At 43.7% G+C, this 25,000-nt stretch overlaps 2 protein-coding genes and 1 non-coding gene across 7 annotated transcripts in view; 2 read left to right on the forward strand and 1 right to left on the reverse strand.

Moving 5' to 3' along the window:
• The window catches only part of LOC116842094, a 422,139-nt gene that overhangs the window by 199,316 nt on the left and 197,823 nt on the right, over positions 1–25,000 (reverse strand). For all 3 annotated transcript variants that reach the window (XM_032810806.1, XM_032810807.1, XM_032810805.1), the window contains exons 3-4: positions 24,191–24,352; positions 20,693–20,876 (exon numbers count right to left, since the gene is read on the reverse strand). In XM_032810806.1, the coding sequence (XP_032666697.1) occupies positions 20,693–20,876; positions 24,191–24,352 (346 nt within the window). The remainder of the gene's footprint in view (positions 1–20,692; positions 20,877–24,190; positions 24,353–25,000) is intronic.
• Positions 1–25,000, forward strand: part of LOC116842095 — a 332,290-nt gene that overhangs the window by 182,273 nt on the left and 125,017 nt on the right. The gene's annotated exons all lie outside the window — the stretch shown is intronic.
• Positions 17,811–17,886, forward strand: LOC116842156. Its single transcript, XR_004377686.1, has one exon. It is a non-coding gene; the product is annotated as a U6atac minor spliceosomal RNA (small nuclear RNA).

Genomic DNA, 25,000 nt, shown 5'->3' on the forward strand with positions numbered 1-25,000 from the left:
ATATATATATATATATATATATATATATATATATATATATATATATATATATATATATATGCCAATTAACTTGCGTTAAGAAAGAAGCACCTCGAGGTTTTTCTTCTTTGGTAATCAAGAGTTACTCGATGCTTCGTCTTACTCCCCGCGAACCGGCCGCCCCGCGTTAGCAATCTCGAGATGCTTGAAAAAATACCACCGATGAAATTGCACCTCCGACGATGAAATATTCCGTCAGAGATTCGACTTTGATCAGTCGATAAAGGAGAGAAAAAAAGTGCAATTGGCCGGGGCACGCTAAGACCCACATAATTTTCTTCTAACTCCTTCGTCGAATAAATCAACAGGAGGGATACCTCATCTCTCTTTCTCCTCGGACGAGGGAGATCGGAAGGAAACGATCTGCTGCACGGGGAGCTTAAAAGAATAACGAGCCCAAGATGGCGAGAAGAGCAAAAGGGCTGAAAAGGTGCTCGAAGCAGAGAGAGAGAGAGAGAGAGAGAGAGAGAGAGAGAGAGAAATATGTATATATATATATATATATATATAAAGAGAGAGAGAAAGAGAGAGGACTACGAATTTTTTTCTTCCACCGTCCTGACTTCTATTCTTTCTGTTCACAACGATGGGGTGCGCGCGTCGCTTGGATTTCAGATTCTCGGATATCCGTGCCCGGCTCTCGTGACCGGAAGCTTGTCAGGCTTGTATCAAAGTTTCACGTGTGTTTTTGACGTCCACCTTGTGTCGGAGGTTAGTGCTCGAGAAACGGTACGCGCGATGTTTGTCAACGTCGAGCCGCTGTTCTCGAAACCGTTTCTCTGTCTTCTAGCTGACGTTACCCGGCTTGTGTGATTTGAGATTATCGCGAGCGGGCGGGGGCGGAGGGAGGGAGGGAGAAGAGGCTGTGCCTGGGCGGGAGGACGCGCGGTGAAAACTTGGAAGGTGGATGCGATTTTTAACGCGCAACGGCTGTCCAAACAAGCGTAACGTAATCCGCGGCTTCGGCGTCGACTGCGAGAAGGAATGACGGCTATTTGTCACGTTACTTGCCAATCGTTTTTGTCGAAAATCCTGAAATACCTTTACAAGCTACACACGATAGAAATAAAAATGACAAATGCTCTAATGCTTCTCTCTCTCTCTCTTTCTACTCGTTCTCTCCCCTTCCTCCTCTCTGCCTGCCTCTCCTCCGCGAGGCTCGAATAAAATGCAAAATAGCCGAACGAAACTATTTCGGCAAAAGTGAGGGACTTTAGTACGTGTGTATGCGGGTCACCGGAGGATGCGTACCGAGGTCGCCGAGTTGAATAATTGGGCCTCGTTGGGTTTTATTAAAACATCGCCGCCAGTGGAATCGCACGAAATGTATCTATGTAACCATCGGTGATTTATGCGAGTTATTTCGCGCCGGGACTACGCCCGTTACATCAGGTAGACGCGGAGAGCAACGGAAAATGAGAGTACGAGAGAACGTTATGTGCGCGTATATGCGCATGCACTGGGTGCTCCGTGAAAAAGCGGATTTGCCGTCTCCTTCACGCGCGTTGCGCGATACCACATCAGGCGTGGGAGAAGGTGGACCGTAAAGAATGAGAAAATAAAAGAAACTATATTCTCTGCATTTTCAATCCTGCTTCTGCGTCGGGAAAAGATACCGTCGGTGACGTCAGTTCGTTCTTTTTTTCTTACACGACGCGTTAGAATTCTGCAAAGCAACCGTTAAAAAATGAGAATGTGAGAATTCTTTGAAGTACAGTTGGTATATCCTTCATTGAAACGTGTTGTACTTGTAACTTGGTGGTTCAGTTAGAAGTACATATAAATAGCAATCAGTGAGATCTCGCTACAAGTTCCGGTTAATACACCGAGAGAACAAATACCTAAGAAATAAAAGGGATTTAGTTGGTGGGTGCTATAATAACGTGTTAACTTGTACCAATATAAATGTCTTTCAAACGAGAAAATATATACTTTCTTAAAACGTCGGCTTTTCGCGGGAGCAATTCGAGTTTATTCTATTTAAATAAAAGAATTTAAATTAAAGCGAACGTGCTGTTGGCTTCCACCGGATAAATATTTTTTATTCCTTGAATACTCCTTTCTCCCAACATAATAGCGACTGTTCCTATTATCGATGCACTTTACAAACAGACGGTGTCATTGCACGCAAATCGCGCGGAAGCCGTTACTTCCATCGCCATGGACGCAGAAAGTTAGATTTGGCGCAGCATGTAACGGACTTTTACGCAATCTTACCGCTACTGGCCAAAATGGGCGAGGTGAAAGACGATTCAGTAAAGCGACGAGCGTTTCCGCTGGAAATCAGTGAATTCGCACCGATGTAATCAGTGAAATATTCCTTTCGCCGGCAATTCAGTCGGCAACATCTCTACTGCTTTGCTGTAAAAGAATAGAAACGGTCTATTTTCTTTTTGCCGTTTTCTTTTTTTTATTTATAATTAGAAAACAAATCTTCCTAATACTTTCAGTTGCCAACGGCGATGTTCTCAGTAGCACAGGATCCGACACGTAAGAACCCGCCACTTCCCAAACAACCTTCTCGCCCGTAATTACACGCGCGATAATCCCCGCTCGAGTTTTGCACGCCACCCTGTACGTGCGCCGCGAAAGCCTATTTTCCATGTACTATTACTGCCGTTCGCGCTGTGCTCGTGTTCGCGCCGGGAGGATGTTATGGATGCGGCGAGCGTGAAATCAAATTTCTAACGATCAGGACGATTCCAGCGCCGCGCCGTCGGTTAGACCGACGGGATGAAGCGCATAGATCCACCCTGCAAGCTACTCGAAAATCGGGCGACAGCCGAATCGACGATGGCGGAGGTGGCGGCGATGGCGGGAGAGTGGACGCGCCTCATCGATCGCGTCCCGTTAATCTGGCCGCGGCGATTTGCAGGGCGCAAAATCGCGGCAGCGCAAACGGCACGAATATGCGAAAAGTTTGCCGTTCCTGGCTTCCGACGTGGCGCCGATACGCCCCGCGGCGGCGACTGTTTTTACGCGATCGCGTCGCCCCTGACCTCTTGCACACTGAGGGAGGAAATGTTTGGCACTTGCGACTGTGCAATCACACATGGAGAAGTAATTGCTACAAGTTACTATACGTCGTGGGGAAGAAAAGCATTTTTTTTTCATCAAACCATAATGTTAGTGACAATCTGATCTTGTCGCTACTTCTCCATTTCACTGCTACGAAAAATACGATCGGGGCCAGAAATGACTGCAATTGCGGTTAGATCAGCAATTATTTTCTCTTAGTACTTGTGACTATGTAATCACACGTGGAGGAGTAATTACTACAAATTACCACACGTCGTGCGAAAGAAAATTTTTTTTTTCATCAAATCTTACCATAATATTAGTGACAATCTGATCTTGGTGCATGCATGTCACTACTTCCCCATTTCACTGCTACGAAAAATATGGTTGGGGCCAAAAATGACTGCAATTGCGGTTAGATCAGCCATTATTTTCTTTTGGCACTTGTGACTATGCAGTTACACGTGGAAAAGTAATTGCTATAAATTACTATATGTCGTAGGAAAGAAAAGCATTTTATCCTCATCAAATCTTATTATAATGTTAGTGACAATCTGATCTTGTCGCTACTTCTCCATTTCACTGCTACGAAAAATACGATCGGGGCCAGAAATGACTGCAATTGCGGTTAGATCAGCAATTATTTTCTCTTAGTACTTGTAACTATGTAATCACACGTGGAGGAGTAATTACTACAAATTACCACACGTCGTGCGAAAGAAAATTTTTTTTTTCATCAAATCTTACCATAATATTAGTGACAATCTGATCTTGGTGCATGCATGTCACTACTTCCCCATTTCACTGCTACGAAAAATATGGTTGGGGCCAGAAATGACTGCAATTGCGGTTAGATCAGCCATTATTTTCTTTTGGCACTTGTGACTATGCAGTTACACGTGGAAAAGTAATTGCTATAAATTACTATATGTCGTAGGAAAGAAAAGCATTTTATCCTCATCAAATCTTATTATAATGTTAGTGACAATCTGATCTTGTCGCTACTTCTCCATTTCACTGCTACGAAAAATACGATCGGGGCCAGAAATGACTGCAATTGCGGTTAGATCAGCAATTATTTTCTCTTAGTACTTGTAACTATGTAATCACACGTGGAGGAGTAATTACTACAAATTACCACACGTCGTGCGAAAGAAAATTTTTTTTTTCATCAAATCTTACCATAATATTAGTGACAATCTGATCTTGGTGCATGCATGTCACTACTTCCCCATTTCACTGCTACGAAAAATATGGTTGGGGCCAGAAATGACTGCAATTGCGGTTAGATCAGCCATTATTTTCTTTTGGTATTTGTGACTATGTAATCACACGTGGAAAAGTAATTGCTACAAATTACTATATGTCGTGGGGAAGAAAAACATCTTTTTTATCAAATGCTACCATAATGTTAGTGACGATCTGATCTTATTGCATGTATGTCGCTACTACCTCATTTCACTGCTACGAAAAATATGGTTGGGGCCAGAAATGACTGTAATTACAGTTAAATCAGCCATTCTTTTCTCTTGGCACTTGTGACTATGCAGTTACACGTGGAGAAGTAATTGCTATAAATTACTATATGTCGTAGGAAAGAAAAGCATTTTATCCTCATCAAATCTTATTATAATGTTAGTGACAATCTGATCTTGTTGCATACATGTCGCTATTATTTCATTGTTACGAAAAATACGGTCGGGGCCAGAAATGACTATAATTGCAGTTAAATCAGCTATTCTTTTCTCTTAGCACTTGTGACTATCTAATCACACGTAAAGTGAAGTAATTACTACGTAATCACACGTAAGGAGAAGTAATTACTACAAATTACCACACGTCGTGCGAAAGAAAACCATTTTTTTCATCAAATTCTATCATAATATTAGTGACAATCTAATCTTGATGCATGCATGTCGCTACTACCCCATTTCATTGTTACGAAAAATAATATAACCGGGGTCATAAATGACTGCAATTATAGTCAGATCAGTCATTCTTTTCTCTTAACACCTGTGACTATGTAATTACACATGGAGAAGTAATTGTTACAAATTACCATACGTCGTGGAGAAGAAAAGTCTTTTTCCATCAGATCCTATCATATCGTTAGTAACAATCTGATTTGTTGCATGCATGTCGCTATATACTATTCCATTTCGCTGCTACGTTCGGGGTCAGAAATGATTGCAATTGCAGTTAGATCAGCCATTCTTTCCTCTCAGCGAAGCGAGGTGCGCGCGCGCGTAATTCTGTTCGTCGGTAATGAGACGGCAATTTCGACGCGTAATGAACGACGTACGCAACGCGGCGGTGCGTTTCGGACATTACGCGCGCGTGTCGCGCAGAGCCGGCACCCGTCCCACTCCTACATGATCCGCGTGTTTTACGCGCGGAATTACATGAGAGTGCGTTCCCAACGAACTGCGTGCACCGTTTGCGCATTACGTACGTCCGCTTTTTACCCGTTTGCGGGCGCGCAAACGTCATGGGATTGCCCCATCGTCCTGCACCCGGAAAAATCCCTCTTGCGCTGCTGAATAAGTGAAACAATAATTTGCATTCGGCGAGAGGAGGGAGAGAGTCCCCCTTTGTTACTCCCCGATGCGGGATTTTCATTGCATTTCGAGCTGCCGCACGTTTGAAAATTTTTTCATTTTGTGTTTTTTTTTCTTGTTTTAACGGAACGCGTGACTCTATGCAAAACTTGGCGAAGTCTTCAGTAATTTCCACTCGATCGACAAAGCTCGTGTATTTTTGTGATTTTAATATCCCGGAAAGAGAGTTTCACATGCTCGCGCTCGCAGAGATTCGATCCTCGGCTCTCTCTCTCTCTCTCTCTCTCTCTCTCTCTCTCTCTCTCTCTCTCTCTCTTTCTGAACCCTCAAACCTTCGCAGACTCGAGAGCGACGGCCCTCAATGGTATCTCGTCTGTCAAGAGGACAGAACTTTTTTACCTCTTTTTTTTCTTCTATCCCTCTCTTTCTGTACAGTCCTAGGGCGAAATTGCCGTCGCGCGACTTGTCGGTGCGTTGGTAGACCAAAAACGATCCATTAACTAATTTATTTCTGGCGAGACGAATTTCACCCAGTAGCGAAGCGTGTAATCAGCGGTAAAGCCGGCAGGGACGACGCTCCTCCGCGTGTCTGTCCTCTTTTCCGCGCTCCGACCCGGAACGCGTCTCTAACTCGGCCTCTCTACTTCTCTTCGCGCCAGTCTCATTTACTCCCGAACGGGTGAAAGACTACTCCACGCGTCCTCGAGCCCGGACACGGCATTGTCGTAATGTGGAAAGTTTGCGAATTGGATCGGAAGTTTTCTGAAAACAAGACTATCCCTCCTGCCTCCCTCCCTCCTTTCCACCCCCGTCGCCCCCGGTGCCACTCTGCGCCCGCTCCGCTCTGCGAATAACGGCGCCGGGGACGGAGAACGAAATGGTCGGATGAGCGCGCCGAAGCCGGCGGCTATTCGAGTCGCAACGAGAATCGGAAACAATGATGCGGTCGGAGGGCCTCGCGGCTCGCTAATTGCCGCCTGATTTCGTCGTATTGTCATCGGAAACGCTGTTATGTCCCGTCCGGTGCGACGGGCCAGAGCGTTCCAATGGCCGCCGTCGAGTCTCAACGAGACTTTTCGGCACTGAATCGCCATTTTAAGATCGCGCTTCTCGCGAATGCCGAGTGCCAAAGTTGGACGCTGGCTTCAATGCGAACCACTAGAGTTGCGCGAATCAAGAATCGAGTCGAATCGTCGAAACTTAACTTTCAGTTAACATCATTAGCGACTACGGCTTAGGGCAGCAAATTTTTCCGGACATTTAGAACAGTTTTATTTAAATTATAGAACAATTTTTAACTATGGGATGGTAATAATGCTTAAACGTTTAATTACGCATGTGCCGAATACTTTTCCGCAACAAGAGAAAAACACTTATTCGGTGGACATATTTGTTTAACCCTTTGGAACAGTAATTCATTCTGAGATCATCTGTTTATTTCAAAAGGAATGATCTCTTGGCTTGTCATTCTAGATATGTGACATGAATATTTTATTACAATCCGCATTTTTAAGGTTCTGTGCTTCCAAAAAGTTAAAAAGTTTAAATTCTTTCATTTAAATAGAATAAATAATTGCTCTCATAAGGAGCTAAGGTTTTAAGAAAAAGGAATTATTTGGTTATTTGAAAGATATTTTATGTCAATATAAGTGGTGAATATGATAACCCGAATGATAAACCGAATGATAAACCGAATAAATCTTTTTTTTTCTTAGATATTTTTTCTCTTAATATGACTTTGTCACGTACACAGCATATAAAATCAGCATCCAATCAGTTGAATCAAATTCCCCTCAATTACAATTATTAATATTAGAACTCTATTGTCCCCCTGATTTTTATTTTAATTAAATCTCTCTTAATTAATTAAATCTTTCTGATTATTTAATTATTCCTTCTAAAACCCGACAAGTTAGGGAGGTCCAAAACATGTCTTGCTCACCTTTTGCTCATTGGCGGGAAATATGACTTTCTAGGATTGCTGCGATATGCGAGATTTGTATTTCAATTTTCGATTGAATTCGAGATTTTCAAATAGTTTGGAAATTTTGAATAGTAAGCATTTCAGTCGTGTCGAATCAGAAGAGATTCGACCAGTTCGCATATCTCTGCCTCGCGCGAATTGGATTACAAGCTGCGAGAAAGGCGGAAATGCCAAACAACCGTCTGGTGACACCAACGCGAAGGGATTTAGATGGTTCTTCCTCACGTCGTCCGCATTGTTGACATGTCGCAAAAACACTCGTTGCTACAGCTATTCGAGCTATTCTCGCGCGCTCGCGCGTGTGTATATGTGCTCGCCTTGTGTTTCCTTTTCGTATTAAATTACCAGCGGTCGAGCAAAGAATCGAGACGAGAAACGAAAAAGATGGGCGCCATCGATCGATCGAATCGGTCGGTCGGTCGGTTTGGCGCACTATCGAGCCGGAATTAGATGACACGCTTTTTAAAATGGGATCGGCGCGCCATCAGTTACAATAACGCGATTATTTAACCATAATAGTCGGTCGCGGGTTCGCGCATGCTAATGATTTATTTCGCCGTGATCCCATGTTGAAAAGCCGCCTAGACCGTGCGCAAACCACCGGCCGATCACCCGCGCTCGCGCGAGCAAGCCGCGATCCAGACGGATTCGATCGCGTATAATGCGCGCGCTGGGAGATTCGAGCTAATAAATAACGGGGGGGCCCATTGTCTCGTCCGCGCCAGTCGATCGTAAAATCACACCGGCAGTAACTGCAGGCGCATTATTTCCAGAAACGCGTAGATAAACGGCCCCGACGGCTGATAAAAATCGCCCGCAAAGCCGCCCCGTGCTCGTCTATGCAGCGGGCCGAGGCCTACGTATACTGTCCGCTCGTTGTTCGCGTTCAGAATCAGTGGTTCTTGACTTTCTTGACTTTCTTGAAGTAAATTTCTGGGAAGCAAAGTTTATTTCTGTGAAATAAAGTTTATTTTTGCGAGATAAACGTTATATCTCTTAAATAAATATTCAGATACATTTCTCTCAGTGTACTCCGCGTCGAAAGAATTGATTCAGTGTCATAAAGCATCAAGTATTTTAGAGTATATTTCTAGTATCGTTTTCGACGGGACTGATTGCATGAATTCATCGGAATTCACATATTGGGAAAAATTGAATCAATTATTAGGAATTCATTAGAAAAAATTGAATCACTGTCGCGCTGAACGACAACGATTATTAATCGGGCTGACGGCTTTAAAGCGCCACAGATGTGTTACCCAGTTTCATTTGTTCTTCCATTACGTAACCAAATGGAATGTTGTGTTGTTCTTATCGATGATGAGAGAGAGAGAGAGAGGGAGGGCATTTTAACGCTCGCTAGAGACGCGCACGGGTGCTTCTAGCGACGACATTCGCCGCATTTATCGTGCGTGCATTATTTACGTCGCGCGTAACGAACGTCGCGCGGCAACCAAACACTCGTGTTAGATTTATCAACGAGGCAAGTGTCTAATTTGATAAGTGTACATAGCAGGCAAACAATTCACGAAGTGTGCTCGGCATACATTATTACTGCTTGCGCGGTAAAGCGCCGGCGTCGGTGCACGGCGCCTCGGGAGTGAAACGTCGAATTTCGAGGGGGAATTGTATAGTCTGATATTCCAGCGGCGAACGTGATGTACATATGTAATCGTATTATTCCCGCGGCTCCGCGATGCGACGCGTGAATTATGACAATCTTACGTGTATGAGAGGAAAAGGAAGGCGGGCGTCTTACTGCTTGAAAACGCGGAAAACCGTAATGAGAAGCAGACAGAGAGAGAAAGGAAAAGAGAGAGAGAGAGAATGAAAGAGGGAAATAGTAAAACGTGTGAAAGCGAGAGAGTGATAGAGGGAGAGAGAGAAAACGAGACAAAGGGGCGAGAGCGAGAGGGAAGAGCGTACGCTTGATTTAAAGAAATTATCTCGAGCGAGACAACGCGATTTACATATTGCATCGGATTTACATATTACTTCACGGGAGATCCGCGCGCGCAGAGCGGCGTCGAGCCTCGCTTGTCCGAAATCCTACGGAATTATGAATTATTCATTTTTTTGCGGTGCGCGCGCCGTCTCTCGCGCGCGACGGCACTCCATTTAGTATTATTTTGCGATATAATCCGACGTGCATCTCGCCGAATCGCGAAACACGCGCGACGGGATTGACTGGTCGCGCCCCTCCCAACTCCATCCAATCCCCCTGAGCTCCTCCATCGCGCCACGGGCGTAATTCCGCGACGACTAGCCGTACATCCCCGAAACGAGTGTAGTTGGTATGGATCGTCCCGATACTTTTTCACGGCGCGAAACTTGTTCCGGGACTAACGCGCGATGTCACTTCGCGTTCGAGACATCGTCGGCGAGCATAAATTCCCGCAGGCCGGACGGCGAAGTTCGCGTTTCGTGCGCGGCCTGAAGCCGCTCCTGGCGCGGATTAGGTAATCTCGCCGTAAAAGTGGCGTAATTTATGAAGCTACTTAAACCTTAGCCACTCTCCCTCCCCCAGTATAATACTGTCTGCTCGGGCGAACCACCTTTTCCGTAGGGCGGACGAGATGAACTCTTCGAATAGAAATTATCGTTATACGAGTTGGTATTCTACGAGAGAGAGAGAGAGAGAGAGGCGCTCTTTTTTTGAGGAATATATATGAAATAACCTGCGCGAAATTGGCGGACGGAAAATTGATAGTCTCAATTTGTACAAACTTACATTCACTTGAATGAATTTTCCTTATCGTCGAGCACGGCTCGCGATGACTGACATTCTCAGTGAATAGAGGAAATAGACTATTTTCTTCTTATTTTTCTAGACACGCAAAACATATACATAATGATCCTAGGTGTGACGCGGGTGGCTGCGCAGACATAGTAGGGCTTACGCCAAATATCCATCTCGTGCGGGAGTTTAAGAGGAAATTGAAGCGCTTCAATACGTTTTTCCGAAAGTGGCGAGGAAAATTTATCGCAGGCGCGTGTCTTCACCACTCTGCTCGGGTCGAAATTTTGGTTACCGACGGTGACGAGTCGCGTTGATCGCCAGATTCAGAGGCGCTTTATCGTCGCTCGAATATTTGCTCAATCTCGGCTGTTAGCATGTCATTAGGGGCATCCATCAGTTGATTAACAATAAGGTATATAATACACTGAAGAGTCTGTGTAGACAGAGCTTTTATTTTCTGAGCAATAGTACCAATAAGTCGGATAGCTTATCCTGAAAAAGTACTTTAACGGAGAATACTATTTATGAATTACAGAGCTAAAGTAAACTGGTAGGGACTGGTAGAGTTTTGTGAATACATGATTATGGGTAGCCATACGACAACGATAATGGCGAAAAGTCGGGGTTTAAAAAGTTTACACGCATTTCACGAGGGCTGGTTCCGGCGCCTACGCTTACGAGCACCTGCGCGATGTAAACGCGTCGTGCAAAAAATACACACAGAGCAAACTACCGGGGAATTTCACGTTTCTCTGCGTTTCTCGCGAGTACATCGAGACAATTAAGGAAATCTCCCAGCCGCGACCATCAGCTGACACGCGCGCGTCGACCAAAGTTCGTTAATTTAAGATAAACTCGCCTTTGCGACTTTATCCCTTAAGTGGTGGTGTCATTCTTCTGCTGCGGTAATCGCGCGGAAAGTAGTTGCTTCTCCCTCACTTTTCGCCCACCCCCAAGTTCCCGATCGCCGTCGTGACTTGATGAGTCGCTAAGCGACCTGTTAATCCACGTCATTTAATATCGGCGTGACGTCTCGTGCCCTCGAAAGGCGCAGTTTTTTAACACCACGGAGGACGTTCGTGAGACGCAAAATTAGAACGAGGAGGTATTAATCCGCGTACGTGGCAGTCGCGGGGGACAGATAGGAGAAGAAAAGAAAGTAGGAACGAGGCGCCGCGGAAACACACACACACATACACACAGGGAAGGGGAGAGGCGCGGCGAGAAAAAGTCGGAGGAGGGTGACACGGCGGCGTCCGGGATCGTGTGAAAGAAGCAGCCCCGTGAGCGATTTTCATACAAATTCCCGTGCCGCCGGTAATCATAGCGAAATTAAGGTCATCCATCACCCGCGGGACTCATTCTATTCCGTCGCCCCACTCGATAGTGTGTTCTGCTGAGCGACGTAATTTTGTCCCGCCTACGTGACCGCGTATACCGCGGCCGGTGCCAACAAGACAAGGAAGGGTGAAGTATAAGGATGGGAGGAATGCGCAGACGGGGCAGGCGTGAGGGTCGGAGCGCGCGGCACCGTCGCAGTTTCCAGACTGACGGACGAAATCCGCGCGCGCTCCGGCTTGTCGCATGCACATCCGTCAACAAGCCGGCCGGAATATTCGCGGCGCACCTCACGGCTAATTCGAGTTACCTCCCGCGCGATATCGCGATGAATTAATTACAGCGAGGGACAGACGGCAAGGAGAGGCGTGCACGTGCGTGCGTCCTGCTGTTCTGGCAATTTTTCAACGTTCTGCAGGTTAATGTCTCTCGCGAGACAGAGAGAGAGAGAGAGAGAGAGAGAAGGAAATAGAACGCAAGTTACTTCGTACACGGGATAATTCATGAAATGTTTTAATTAGCCTCTCGTATTTTTTCATGGCGAACGAATCAGTGGCGGGTATTCGGGAGTTTCCGACGGGAAGAGAGCGCACTCTTTGTGTCGAATCGTTATTATGCGGCTATTACTTGACGGGACCGGCTGGGATCGAATAAATACTCGTGTCTACCTAAATTAATCCTAACCCCCCTTCTCCCTCTCTCTCTTTCTCTCTCTCTCTTTCCCTCTCGTTCGCACCGCAGCCCATTTGATCGTTCGATCATTCAATTTCGCAAATTAATATTCGACGATTTCTATAGCGTTATGTATCTCCCGTACGGACACTCCATTCATTATTGCGAATTAATTAACTTTATGGACTGATAGATGGATACACAGAAAGATACACACATGCGTGCCGCGGGAGCGGGAGAATAATAAAGACGATACAAATGTGTGGCATTCACAGCGGGCGGACGATTTCTCGAACATTGATAGCGATGCTCCACGGTTAATTTGCGCGATCTCCGAACAGGGGCGAATATATTATCCGGGGCGTGTTGCGCGAACTAATTTTCGAGAATGCACATCGCACCGAAAGTTTATGGGCCAGAGGAAAGTACGAAATTCGTGCAACGTCCGATAAAAGCCGCTAATTAATTCCGCACGGTTCATTTGAGCGCGTCGAGGATAATATCGCCGCGGATTTGGCACTCGCGTTGTTTTCGCGCGTACCTTTAGAACCGACTTCGAAATAGAAGGTTCTCAGTTTGTTCCGCATGCACGTATGTTTGTTTGCATGCTCCCTCATAATTCGAGAACAAAATTAAAGACAGCGAGACGAAATATTTTGCAGCTTGGTCGACGTGATTCTTAGATGAAAGTACAATTAATCGGGTGAAGTGATCTGGAAATTGTGTGGGCAATTCCATCGTTTTCATGAAAAGCCGGGAACACTTAGAAATATAAAACGAAAATTTATTTTTTATCGACATAAAAGAGGGAAGAAACTTTTCTCAACTGACTTCGTAAACAAGCTTCTGGTAAATAATTAAAAAGTACGGGATAAAAACTTTTGTAACAATAAACCGCCTTCAGAAACCTCAAAGACCCAGAATATGAACTAATTTTGACTCAACATTCCTATATGTTTAAAATCCTGTTCTAATATCCTAATGATATTAGAATATTCAACGCGAAAAGTAACTAACAATATAGGGAAAAAAATAATAAAAAAGATATGTTTATTGATTTAATCAAAATCAGATTTCACGTCGACTTTACTATCGTTGTAGTATTAGGGTAGGATTATGAGTGCACAAAAATATATTGAGTAAAAATTATTTCATACTTTTTAGGAGTTTTGAGACTTCCGAAGGCGGTCAGTTTTTGTTAAAAAAGTTTTTCATTCACGTAGACGAGCGAAACTATAAAAAATTGCGGATATTCAGCTCGCGACTTGCTTATCTCCGCGTGTTAAGGAACTCTAACCTTTCTTCGCGTCCGCATTTTTCGAGCGAACTTTTGCTTCTTTTCCCACGCCGAAGCGAATATTATATTCGTAGTTTCACCGTGAAACCGACGAGCGATTTAAGGCGGGATCTCTCAACTGCCACGATGTGCATCTGCGATGCGGGGGAGAGAGAGAGAAAGAACGAGAAAGCAGAGAGTGTCACTCGGCGTCGCTTTCGATTTTCCCTCGAGAATATCACTGACTATAGCGGTCACTTAATACGACCTCGGACCTGAAATCGCATCGCGGCTCGTTCACGAGCGACGTTCACGGAATGAAGTGCATGTCCAGGCCGAGGACCTGACCCAATTGCGTCTCATCGAGAACGCGCACGTACACCGAGGTGACCATGGCTCGGCATTCGGAATTAGGAGCACCTACATCTTCCGCTTTTCGGCCAAACACGGTATGGCCCGGGTGGTTTGTGCGCTTTGTTCCTTTCCTTGAAATTCACGTCCCATTATCAGGATCCTATGAGTGCAGTCGAGAGAAGGACCCCGGGAAGTCCTGCCTGCATGGGACAGCCGTAAGATAGACGATTCGCGCTCGTGAAAGGACATTCGCTAGAAAGGAAGTTCTCTCTCTCTCTCTCTCTCTCTCTCTTTATATATATATATATATATATATATATATATATATATATATAAACATAGACAGCGATTTATGCGCAAACAAATAAATATACTAGAATGAACGATACGTGACGGTTTAAGGAGATGCTGAAGTGGACGCGTGACTCCAAAAATGTCAATAATGTAGAGATGATTGTTACTAACGCGATCATATTGTCCTTTCCGTATTTCTTATATATATAGATACATATAGATCTTATATAAATGTGTGTCACTTGGTTTTGCTAGCGGGAAACATAACTACACGCATATACAGAAATCTTTCTGCAAATTTCCTTAATATTTTTGAGCCTTTTTAACCTTTAGGCTACCGGCATTTTTTCATGAAAAAAGTGGTTTTCTTTTCTCAAAAATTTTTCTATATAAATAACACACATGGCATAAAATTTTGAGATTTGTGCAAAACCACAAAAGTGGCTTTCCCGGCAGTCTAAAGATTAAATCCAGTTGAAAAGATATAGAAATGTCTTTTGAAATTTGCACGTACTTTCGATGTGCAAAAGCATTTGTAATTTTGTGCAACGAACGGTACGTAAAACCTGCAGAAAAAAGTCAGTATTTTATCGGTAAAGTTTCCAAGTTTGGCATCCTCTTAACGGTGAGCATCGTTAATCGAATTACCAAGGGGGAGGGACAGAACGAAGAAATGAACGATAAGCCGAGGCTCTTTATCTTCCTTTTCGGGACGGAGAAGTGGATGAAACACGTGGGTGTGACGGGAGAGTGAGCTATATGTACGAATATGTAACTCTCTAATAATCAGTGATCAAGCGTCTGGCCTTTGAAGGACGCGGGAGACGTGACACATAACGACACAAGGAACCTGTTATGGCGGCGCGCGTATAGAGGAGCCCCGGAAAGTTACATTAATTATAACTTAACGAGCATGAACTACACACGTATTACACGACCGCGCCGTGTAACATGTGTCGTTTGTCATATTTCCAACTCCGTCGTGTGCTTCGTCCTCTGTGATATTAATTCAGCGTCATGCGTTGCGTAAATTATTAAAAGCGGGCATTTCAATCTCACTCGTATAAACGTTGAATCCCTTCGTAAAGGTACAATTCAGCCAACGATAACTAAGTGCGCAATTCAACAAACAACATTTTCTCTGCGGAATGCTCATTTGTGTTACCTGAGCCGTCGTACGCGCGCGCACACATACATACATACACATTCGCGCGCGCAAAAAATTGTTGGCGAGTTGCGTGCGCACGAGTGCACAAATAAATTCCCCGCACGTATCTGGTCGATATATCGACCCGCAATAATTTCACTTTCAACAATCGAAGCGAAGTCGGCCCGGCGCGATACAGATTTAAAGCTCACCCGTTAAACGATTATTCGAGCTGAAACAAACACACTCACACTAGCCGGCCACTCGTTGCAGCGCTCTCCACCAGTTTTCGGCACCCTCGCTCGGATCGCGTCAAATGCAGAGGTGCGCGCGGATTTATTAATTACTTATTAATTATTTACCAATTACTACTTATTGTTTGCGTATTCGTGCTCTTTCAAATTCCCATGCATCTTAAGTCTAGAACAGAGATGAAATTTACCTAAACAGGGGTGAAATTTACCCAAACCAACTTTTCCAACATTACCATTAAAAAAATACGTGTTTCGTTTTTTCATTATAACTTATTTCAATTTCATCGGAGATCAAAAACATTAACGGATTCATACTCCGCGATGTTTTCTACACTGATTAAAAATAAATAGCATTGGATTTTGATGATTTTTACAGAAGTTGGGTGCAAATAAAAATGCGCTGGGTAAAATTTATTCATATTTCATTTCATGCATATTATATTTCGAGTTTACATAACTGTTTGATGTTTAGAGTTAACACACCCGACAACATTCGCGCAAGAGTGCCGAAAACAGGTAGAGTGCGGACTGTTGGACGTTTTCCCCTATTTGATCGATTTACTGGCGCGGTCTCGACGGCATCTCATCTCACACGCGATACTCCTCGCCCGTCGACTCTTGTGACGCGTCAGAAATGAGCCGCGAAATTTCTCGTCTGCGTCCTGAGGAGCAATGCTGAAATTTCGCGGGATCTCTGTCACGATAAAGCCGATCGAGCGCCAATATTTTCCCGTGCTGGAGGATTTGTACGGACACGGTACGCGAGAGCGGCGCTGTTTCTCTTCCGGTCGTTGCAGTTTCTCAGAGTGCTCGGGGAAACGCGGCGGTGGGAGCGCGGTCCCGGCCGGCAAGAGTAACGATATTTTTCGCCGCCAGCTTGCCGGCCGTTTCCTCGCTAACAAGTGGACTTAAAAAGCACGGCCTCTTGCATCTTTTACGTGCGTTTAATGCGGCGCACTTTGCACGTCGCGCACGCCGACGGTGGGTCGTTTACCAGGCATCTTCCCGTTCTGAAGCCCGTAACACCTACGCGACGGTGTACATTTACGGATTTACATTTCACGCGCTGAGTAGTTTAGCGTAATATTACGAGACGTCTCAATCGCGCTTTTCACGTTACACGGCATCGCAAAGGAACGTTGATTTATCTTGAGGCTTAAAGAGGGATTTACTTGAGAGCCCTTAGGATGCCTTCAAGTCTTACACTATAAGCGGGAAATGGATACTTTTTTATTATAGATAAAGATGCTTTAGAATACGAGAGTATATATTTGGAGAATTATAAATACTACAAAAAAAAAAAAAAATATATATATATATAAGATATACAATATTAATCTATGTGAGATTCGTGAGTAATTTTAAAAACAGTCCAATAGTCAATAATTTTATGCTTTCTTCCATATTTGAATGGGAAATAGAGACCTTGAGATAATGAGAAAGAATTTTGTCCCGAGAAAGTTTTGTTCCTCTTACTCATACACTGAGAGAAAAAATACTTAACAAATAGTAAATGTTTATTCGATGTATGCTAATAACATATTTATATTTATAATAATTTATCATAGAAGTACTTATGAATTCGTTTTTAATGGATATTTTAACGAGTTTACTGAGAGTGAAGCAGATTCGTTGCTCAATCTTTTAAACGCGAAGTATGACATTTTCGCGGCTCATCTGCGTAGGATTTGAGTTATCCGCGCCTAAAAATATGTAAACTAAGCAGGAAGATATCGAGAAGCCATAAAGTTCGTGAGACTTTCGTTTGAAAGCGGCTTATCCGAAGATATACGATAATACATGCATACACGCATACGCGGGCACACATGTATAAATGATGATGTCAATAGATTTATTCTCGCCGATACGCTGGAGAATACTCACGCTTCACCGTGGCAATGTTATAAATTGTCGATAGAATTTTTATCTCCGCTACTTAAATTTCTCAATCGGGCTCGCGACACATTGCTCGTTCGCGACTAGAGTTGCCACATGTCCTCCTTTAGGAAGAATTCCCGAGTCGAAATGTTGGCTCTATGTTAAACCTTGAATCCTACAACGCAGTAGGAGTTAAGTTACCAAAGTAGGTTCATTTCTAATGATACAATTTATTCCTATTTCGTCTCTGATGATGTCGTACAGTATGAAAGGAGAGATGTTTGGCACTCCCCTAGACAAGGATGGACATGATGAGGTTCGAAAGTTTCCTTTTCATTTTCCTCAGCGTCAAAATAGGTTATATTAGACTTCAGAATATCAAAATATGTGTTGAATCGAATAATGAAGCTGAAAGTAGGGTCAAAATTATGCTCGTTGACTACTCGTGCGCGAAAAGAGGGGACGCCTCCTCGAGTGACGCGAGAATAAACAATGAGTTACTGATGAGCGATAAACGTGTGTGGCGAGAGCGTCCACTACCTTGCACCCCCGCAATAATCGTCTCGATGGAGTCTTCGTGACATTCATCTTTCTAATCAAAATTTTCGTGTCCTGCAAAGAATTTGTTCTTCCCTACTGCATCGAAGAAGCCTTTTTTGTCTAAATTCTGTCTGAAAATTGTCTAGAGTTGCAGATAAAATAAGAAGCAACACTGAGGTTCTGAAGGCTGTTCGTAGTAGTGTAAAGTATTAATGCAATAATTTATCCTAAAATCTTTATATGTAGTCACTTTTGCGCGCACTCCATCCGGCAAACTTTTCTCTTTTATTGTTTATTAAAATTTCAGGAAATTCCTTCCTACCAACTTACAAATATGACAACCCTAACTGCGACTGCTAATCGCGATCAACCCGGAAAATTTTTTAGTCGTCCACATGCAGTTTGCCTCCCAACGTCGCCTTCGTCAAAAATTCGTCGGTTCACGTGATTTCATCTTCGGGAAGAATAACAATAGCGGCAAAAGCGTGCGCACACATTTTCCATTGATGGCACCCTCGTTCCTTCGTGCCTATCCTGCACCCCATAAACACACATCCGTGCCGCGGATGCTGTACGCTTTGCGTATTCCAGAGACGGGAACAAAAGCCGTTGGAGTAAGCTCGTAGGATGCTCGATGCGTCGTAAGCTCCTCGACGACTTCGTCGTCGTGGCTACGCGCCCCGAGGCGGGGGGTTGCGGGGTCGAGCCTTGTCGAAAAATCGCGAGAACTTTTCCGGGGGCTTGTCGAAGGCCTTTTCCGACCGCCGCGAAGTTTGTCCATGAACGTGGTCGGAGTGGACGGAGCTGGTGTGTGTATATATATGTGTGAGTATGGGGTGAGGTCGCTGGCGGGTTTCTGAAAACAGTAATTTTTCTCCCCAACTCCCCGTGCTCGCCTGTCCTCTCTCGTAGCTCCGCCGGCGTCACCGCCGACTACTCCTCGCCCCGTCGCCCCCGTGAGAGTCGAGGGGAACTTAAGAGCCGAGCTATCGTCTCGTAACGGCGGAAGTATGACAAATTGAAACGACCATCGGACGAGAGCTATTTCCAATCATATCGGTCCGCGCCGCTGTCCGTGTATGTTCGTTGACTACTCGTGCGCGAAAAGAGGGGACGCCATGGTCACCTCCTCGAGTGACGCGAGAATAAACAGTGAGTTACTGATGAACAATAAACATGTGTGGCGAGAGCGTCCACCACCTTGCACTCCCGCAATAATCGTCTTGATGGAGTCTTCGTGCGACATTTAACGTGTGTGTTTATTCGCGAAAGATACCACACAGTCGTTGTGAGAAGACACAAAGAATTCTTACATTTTATATATTTGCTACCACGGTTCATTTAGAGTATGATTTTTTCGCAGATCACTTCGTATGTTTTTATGTAAAACAGATTTAAAAAATGGGTTTGTTTAATATAGAAAGAAAAATCGCTGTCACATATACATATAAAATTTAATTGACATTTATTCGCGGAACATATTACATGCGTTTAAATGTAATAATATACAACATGTTTTGCAAGTTCACTGTCACGGTTTATTTCGGGAATCCTCCCACAGACAGAGAATGCTGGATATATTAACGGATAAAAATTTTCTTTAAAATAATTGACAAATAAACAATCAGAATCACACAATTAATCGTCGCATATATAATTTACGAATAATTTAATCGGATGATTTAATTTGATGAAATTAATTATTAATCAGTACATAATCAATATACATCAAAGCTGGATTAATAATAATTAATTTCATTGATTACGTGAAAGTTATTTGTGATTTTGTACGACGATTGATTAATTTTGATTATTAATTCATTGATTATTTTAATCAAAGAAAATTTCAAACGATTAACTCTTTAAATGGTATGGCGGGAAAAACATTTCGTGGTAAAACACTCAATTCCTTTCGACTTATTTAAATTATTGCATTTTGTTTACTTATAGCAAAATTATAAATTTGGTATATTTTGTATTCTATTTCTCAAAATTCTTCAAAGAAAACAGCAATAAGGAGCAATAAGAAAATCTAGATATATTTATTAAGAAAAAAAAAACCGTGTTGGGGAGGGGGAATCGCGTAGTCACTTTAAATCACCATTGAAGGAGGTTAATTTTCACCAGATTGTTTCGTATTTTCTTCTTTTGTGAAGCTGGTTTAGTTTGCTCGGGCGAACACAAAGGAAAAATTGAAGGAGAAAGAAAAGAAAAATCGCCGCCACACACAGTCACGCAACGCTGGTGTAGCGAACGTGTTAAATACGTCCCGCAGAAATGTTCGAATAAACTTCACTCGCCGACTTTCTTAGTAGTGGCGCGTGTATCCTCTCGGTTACGTTCTCCATTATGCGCCATGTGTATATTCAAAATTTCGGCCAGACCATAACGCGACGCAAGTTACGGGCGCACGTATTATGCGGGTGTATCGGGCGGACGTTGTGTTGGTTGTAAGCGCCGGGGCGAATGCCACGCCGTAAAGTTTACGCCGCGTCGCCGCGAGGAAGCGACGCGGAGGTGCAAAATGGCGCTCGACGGTTAAACGATACGATAGCGAGAGAGGATCGAAAGAAAAGGCGTCTCTCCGAGGAGCTACTTACGCGGAGCCGTTGTGCCGACCGATGGACACCAGTCGATATATCTGCAGCTCGACCCGCTGCCCGGTATCCGGCACGAATCTGTATGTACACCTCGAGGGCCCTTGGAGGTACGGCGACTTTATTTGCCCGAAGCCGCGATCCGATTTGCTGAACAGTTGCCTGCTGTCCAGCGTTATGTTGCACACTGAAACACGGGACAAAGGCGATCGTGTTAGCGTGAAAATACGCCCGGCCGAATATCGCGCCTGCGAAAAATGCGACGCTCGCGAACTCGCCCATATTTTTCGCGAGGATCAACATTGCAACATCCTTCGGCGGACATCCTTTTAAGGGAGCGCTGAAGCTGAAAACTTTACCGACAGAATACTGACATTTTTCTACAAGTTTTACGTCGTATTGGTTGTACAGAATTATAAATGCTTTTACGTGCAAATGAAAATACGTGTAAACATAAACAGGAGCATTGCTCAGAAGAGAAACAAATTTTAACGTTTTAATTTAAAATCTCAAGCTGTCAGTTAACGTAATATTTGCCTAATTCAAAAGTTCCGTAGCTTGTACATACCAAAAGTATGGATGCTCCAAATAGAACAATTTTGAAGAACATTGCTGTACCTTTGCATCTGAATCCAGAAGCTTAAGGAAAAGTTTGCAGAAAGATTTCTACACATGTGTGTGCGCGGTTAGATTTTCCGCTGAATAAGGTAAAACAAAGAAGCACGCACTTGCGTTTTGTAATGCTAAGTTTTGTATGTACAAGAAATACGGAAAGGATAGCGCGATTGTGTTAGTGACGATCGTCTCTGCGTTATCGACAGTTTTCGAGTTCGTTATCGACTTTAGCATTCCCTTAAGGATCACTCGCCGAACTTCGCACATACACCCGCCGTTCGCTCTAACTCTCTCGTTTCGTCGCTTCACGCGCTCTTGCGTTCGCCGTGATTTTGTCTGGACGATTCACGAAAGATGGCGGCGGTGAGGGCGAGAAAAATGGAGTGTCGCTAATAAATACGATATTTCTCGCTCGTACAGTTTCATTGGCGCGCCTCGTGCAGCCGTGCCGCGTTCGGGCGACGATGAGTCGCGACAGATCGGCGCAATGTTATGAAGCGAGCTGCCATTGTGTGTAATTTGATTCTCAATTGCTTCCCGTTGCCGGGATGTTGCGCGAGACTGTTCCGTGATTGTAGCGCAGAAGCCGCCTCTTGCAAACCGCGGTATTACGTTTCTCGGGGAATCATTTCGTTCCCCGCTGTTAATATCGCTGTCGATTTTTTCACGATGTCTTTTGTGCGAAGCAAACGTAACCCTGGTAGAAATGTGTGTTGTTTACATAGACACCAATTATTATCTAATATTAATGCATTCTCATTATACTGAGAGAAAGAATATCTGAAGATTAATAGATATTTATTTTTTTATAAATATTAACTGCGTATTTACTTAAGTCTAAATTCAACATTTCAACATCAAATTTTTTGTTTACATAAAATAAATAATTGTTTTCGTAAAAAATAAATATTTTCTTAAGGTTTTAAAGAAAAGTATAATATTTTCTTATTTAAATATTTGAAAAATATTTTATGTTACTACAAATAAATGTGCTGTTGGCACCCACCGAATAAATCTTTTTTTACTCAGTGGTTGAAGCAGAGTTCACTGTACGATATGTGTGGACCGATTTTATGCAAAATACAGTATCAATAATATCAGAGTTCAGTCTTATGATATTATAATATATATAAACAAATTTGAAACATATTTATTTATATTGTTAAAATGGAACTTAGTATTACGTGATAAAAATGAATAAACACATAATAATAATAATAATAATAATAATAAGAAAGCATAAAAAATTGGGGAAATTAAGACATTTGATATTATTAAACCCTTTGGCAGAGATAATAATTATGGTTAGAGAGATAACCTGTCAATTTAAATTTAGAAAATCTGCACAAAAAATGAAATATTGCAACCTGTCCATTTTATCTTTTATCAGATTTGATTATTAATCAATTGAATAGTTTATTTACTGGCTTGTTTTCGTTCAGTAAATGAGTTCATATTTTGCATATCTTTCGTGTGCAGTGACTGCAGCAGAAGCGTTATATCTTGCTTGGGATCCCAGGTAGTTTTGTTCTTCGGTTACTAGACAAAAGTTGACACAACTGTCCGGTATAACTGCTCGAAAACTGCATTAAATTTCTACCAGGGTGAGACTCGCGAGAAATACAAGAGTCATTAAAACGCCACTCCATTATTTACTTCGCTTCTTTCGTTGCAAAATAATTCATTTCTTGTTACATAGGATTGAATTCATTGTTCGTGTTCGCCGTGGTATCACGAAACCATGCATTTCTACTGCAGATCTTTCGTTCATTTTTATCTCCATTTCGATTTCCGTTTACATAAAAAGAAACAATAACCAACAAATCGGCGAATCGTCTGCAACGCCGCATGAGACCCGCTTACACGTGTATCTTCCGGGAGGCCGCGAAAGAAACTCGAGGAGAGAGTAGGATTTGATGGATGGAACATGAAGGCAATATCGCTCCCAAGTAATTAGCGCGGAGAAAGGTTAGATGGATGAACCATAAGAACTTCGTCAAGAGTAATTAGTTATAAGAAGGCGAGCTCGAACGGACGGCACGGGCAGCCGCGATGCGATTTATTTCGCAAACGCGTTTCAAGCGCGGCGGTAAACATTCAGAGCCGAAACCGCGTTTCCTCCACCATAACCATCGACATCACATCGCGTACGTCTCGGTGTCTTTTGAGCATTGCCGAGCGAATGAGCGAGCGTTCGTACGTACTCTCTCATAAATGCACCCGTTCGCGTGCTCTTTCCCCGCTTTTCCCCCCTTCCGCCCTCCACTTTCCCCTCTTTGAATCACACCTTCACGTTTCCGCTCCATCCCACGAACCGCACTTCTAAAGGGACTTCGCCCGGCCGCGCGCTTTAATTTCCACTTGTTCGCGCGACGCGAGAGCGGCTGCAAACGAGAAACGGCGCGAGGAAAGTGGCTTAATGCAGTGAATCTTGTTTCTGGCGTCGGTACAGACAAAAGAGAGTGAGAGAAGGAAAGACAGAAAGATCGTCCGTATCTTTTCGACGTGACGTAATTATATTTACCCCGTAGGACACCATGGTGGTAAATACTTGAGTTAGTTGATTCCCACCGGGTGCAGGAAAAAGCGGCGAGACGGGCGGTACCGAGGTGAGAATTCCCGCTCGCCGTGGCCGTGAAGTGTTAATAAGTGTCGCAACTACTACGCGTCACGTCCATTCGGGGGTAAAACTATCCAAAAGGTATGCTCGCCTCTTGAGAGCCTACGTGATTATTCCAATTTCGCGCGGTAGGTCCGAGTCAAATGTAGTCACACTCGTGGGAATCTCTAGTTCTAGCGAAATGTTACGCTCAAGCGGCTGCTCTGGTTCAACGCGAAGCCGGTGTCACGGCGTGTAAGTTAGGGGGCTTACTTAGAGATACTTACTATTCGCGCAATGCTGCTCCAGGCCGCACTGAGCGCATCTATCGGGCGAGGCTGCGCCGCAGCTGCAGCCACCCGACGGCACGCAGCAAGCGCAATCGTTGCTGGACGAGTTGAAGCTGCACGCGCAGCCGGTGGTGCTCTGCGTCCAGAGGTCGACCTGACCTGAAACAAGAGGCACGCCGTTCGGTCAAGCGATCAGTTCGTTTTAGCATGCATATTGCGTCGCGTTTACGTCTCGCGTTGGCGCGTACCCCTTTCGGTATCACTTTTCCTCTTCTGAGATATTTCATGTGAATATATTGTCACACAGAGATAACGTACGCAGAAAGCGCAAGTCTAGTTGAATCAACCAAACTGATAGGAATATGAACAAACTAGAGGTCGGGTTGAAGTTGTTGGAATTCTGTTCAAGTTCGAGTTGACAACATTTTTTTAGCTGGTTAAAGAGATGTTGAAACTGGAAACTTTATCGATCATAATTTGAATAGTTGCGAACTCTGGTTAATTGGAAATCTTGTTAATTTATGTGGTTAATCAGAAATTTGGTTAACTTGCACAGAACTCTAGTAACTTCAACCGGGATTTCTGATTCGTTCATTTTCACCAGATATTTGGAGTAATCCAACCAAATTTCTTTCTTCCGCGTAGAAAAATAAGTTGAACATTATTTTAATGCAAAATAAATTTACAACTCAAAAGACAAATTTATTGTAGCACATGACTCAACGGAATCGAAGGGGTTAAATCGGATCGAATTTTGGAAAACAGATTAATGTCAGGTTAACATCAGACGCGATGTTGGATGCAGAA

Source organism: Odontomachus brunneus, unplaced genomic scaffold (genome assembly GCF_010583005.1).
Source record: "Odontomachus brunneus isolate Ranch 3 - 2012 unplaced genomic scaffold, Obru_v1 Obru_scaffold_021, whole genome shotgun sequence".
Taxonomy (NCBI): domain Eukaryota; kingdom Metazoa; phylum Arthropoda; class Insecta; order Hymenoptera; family Formicidae; genus Odontomachus; species Odontomachus brunneus.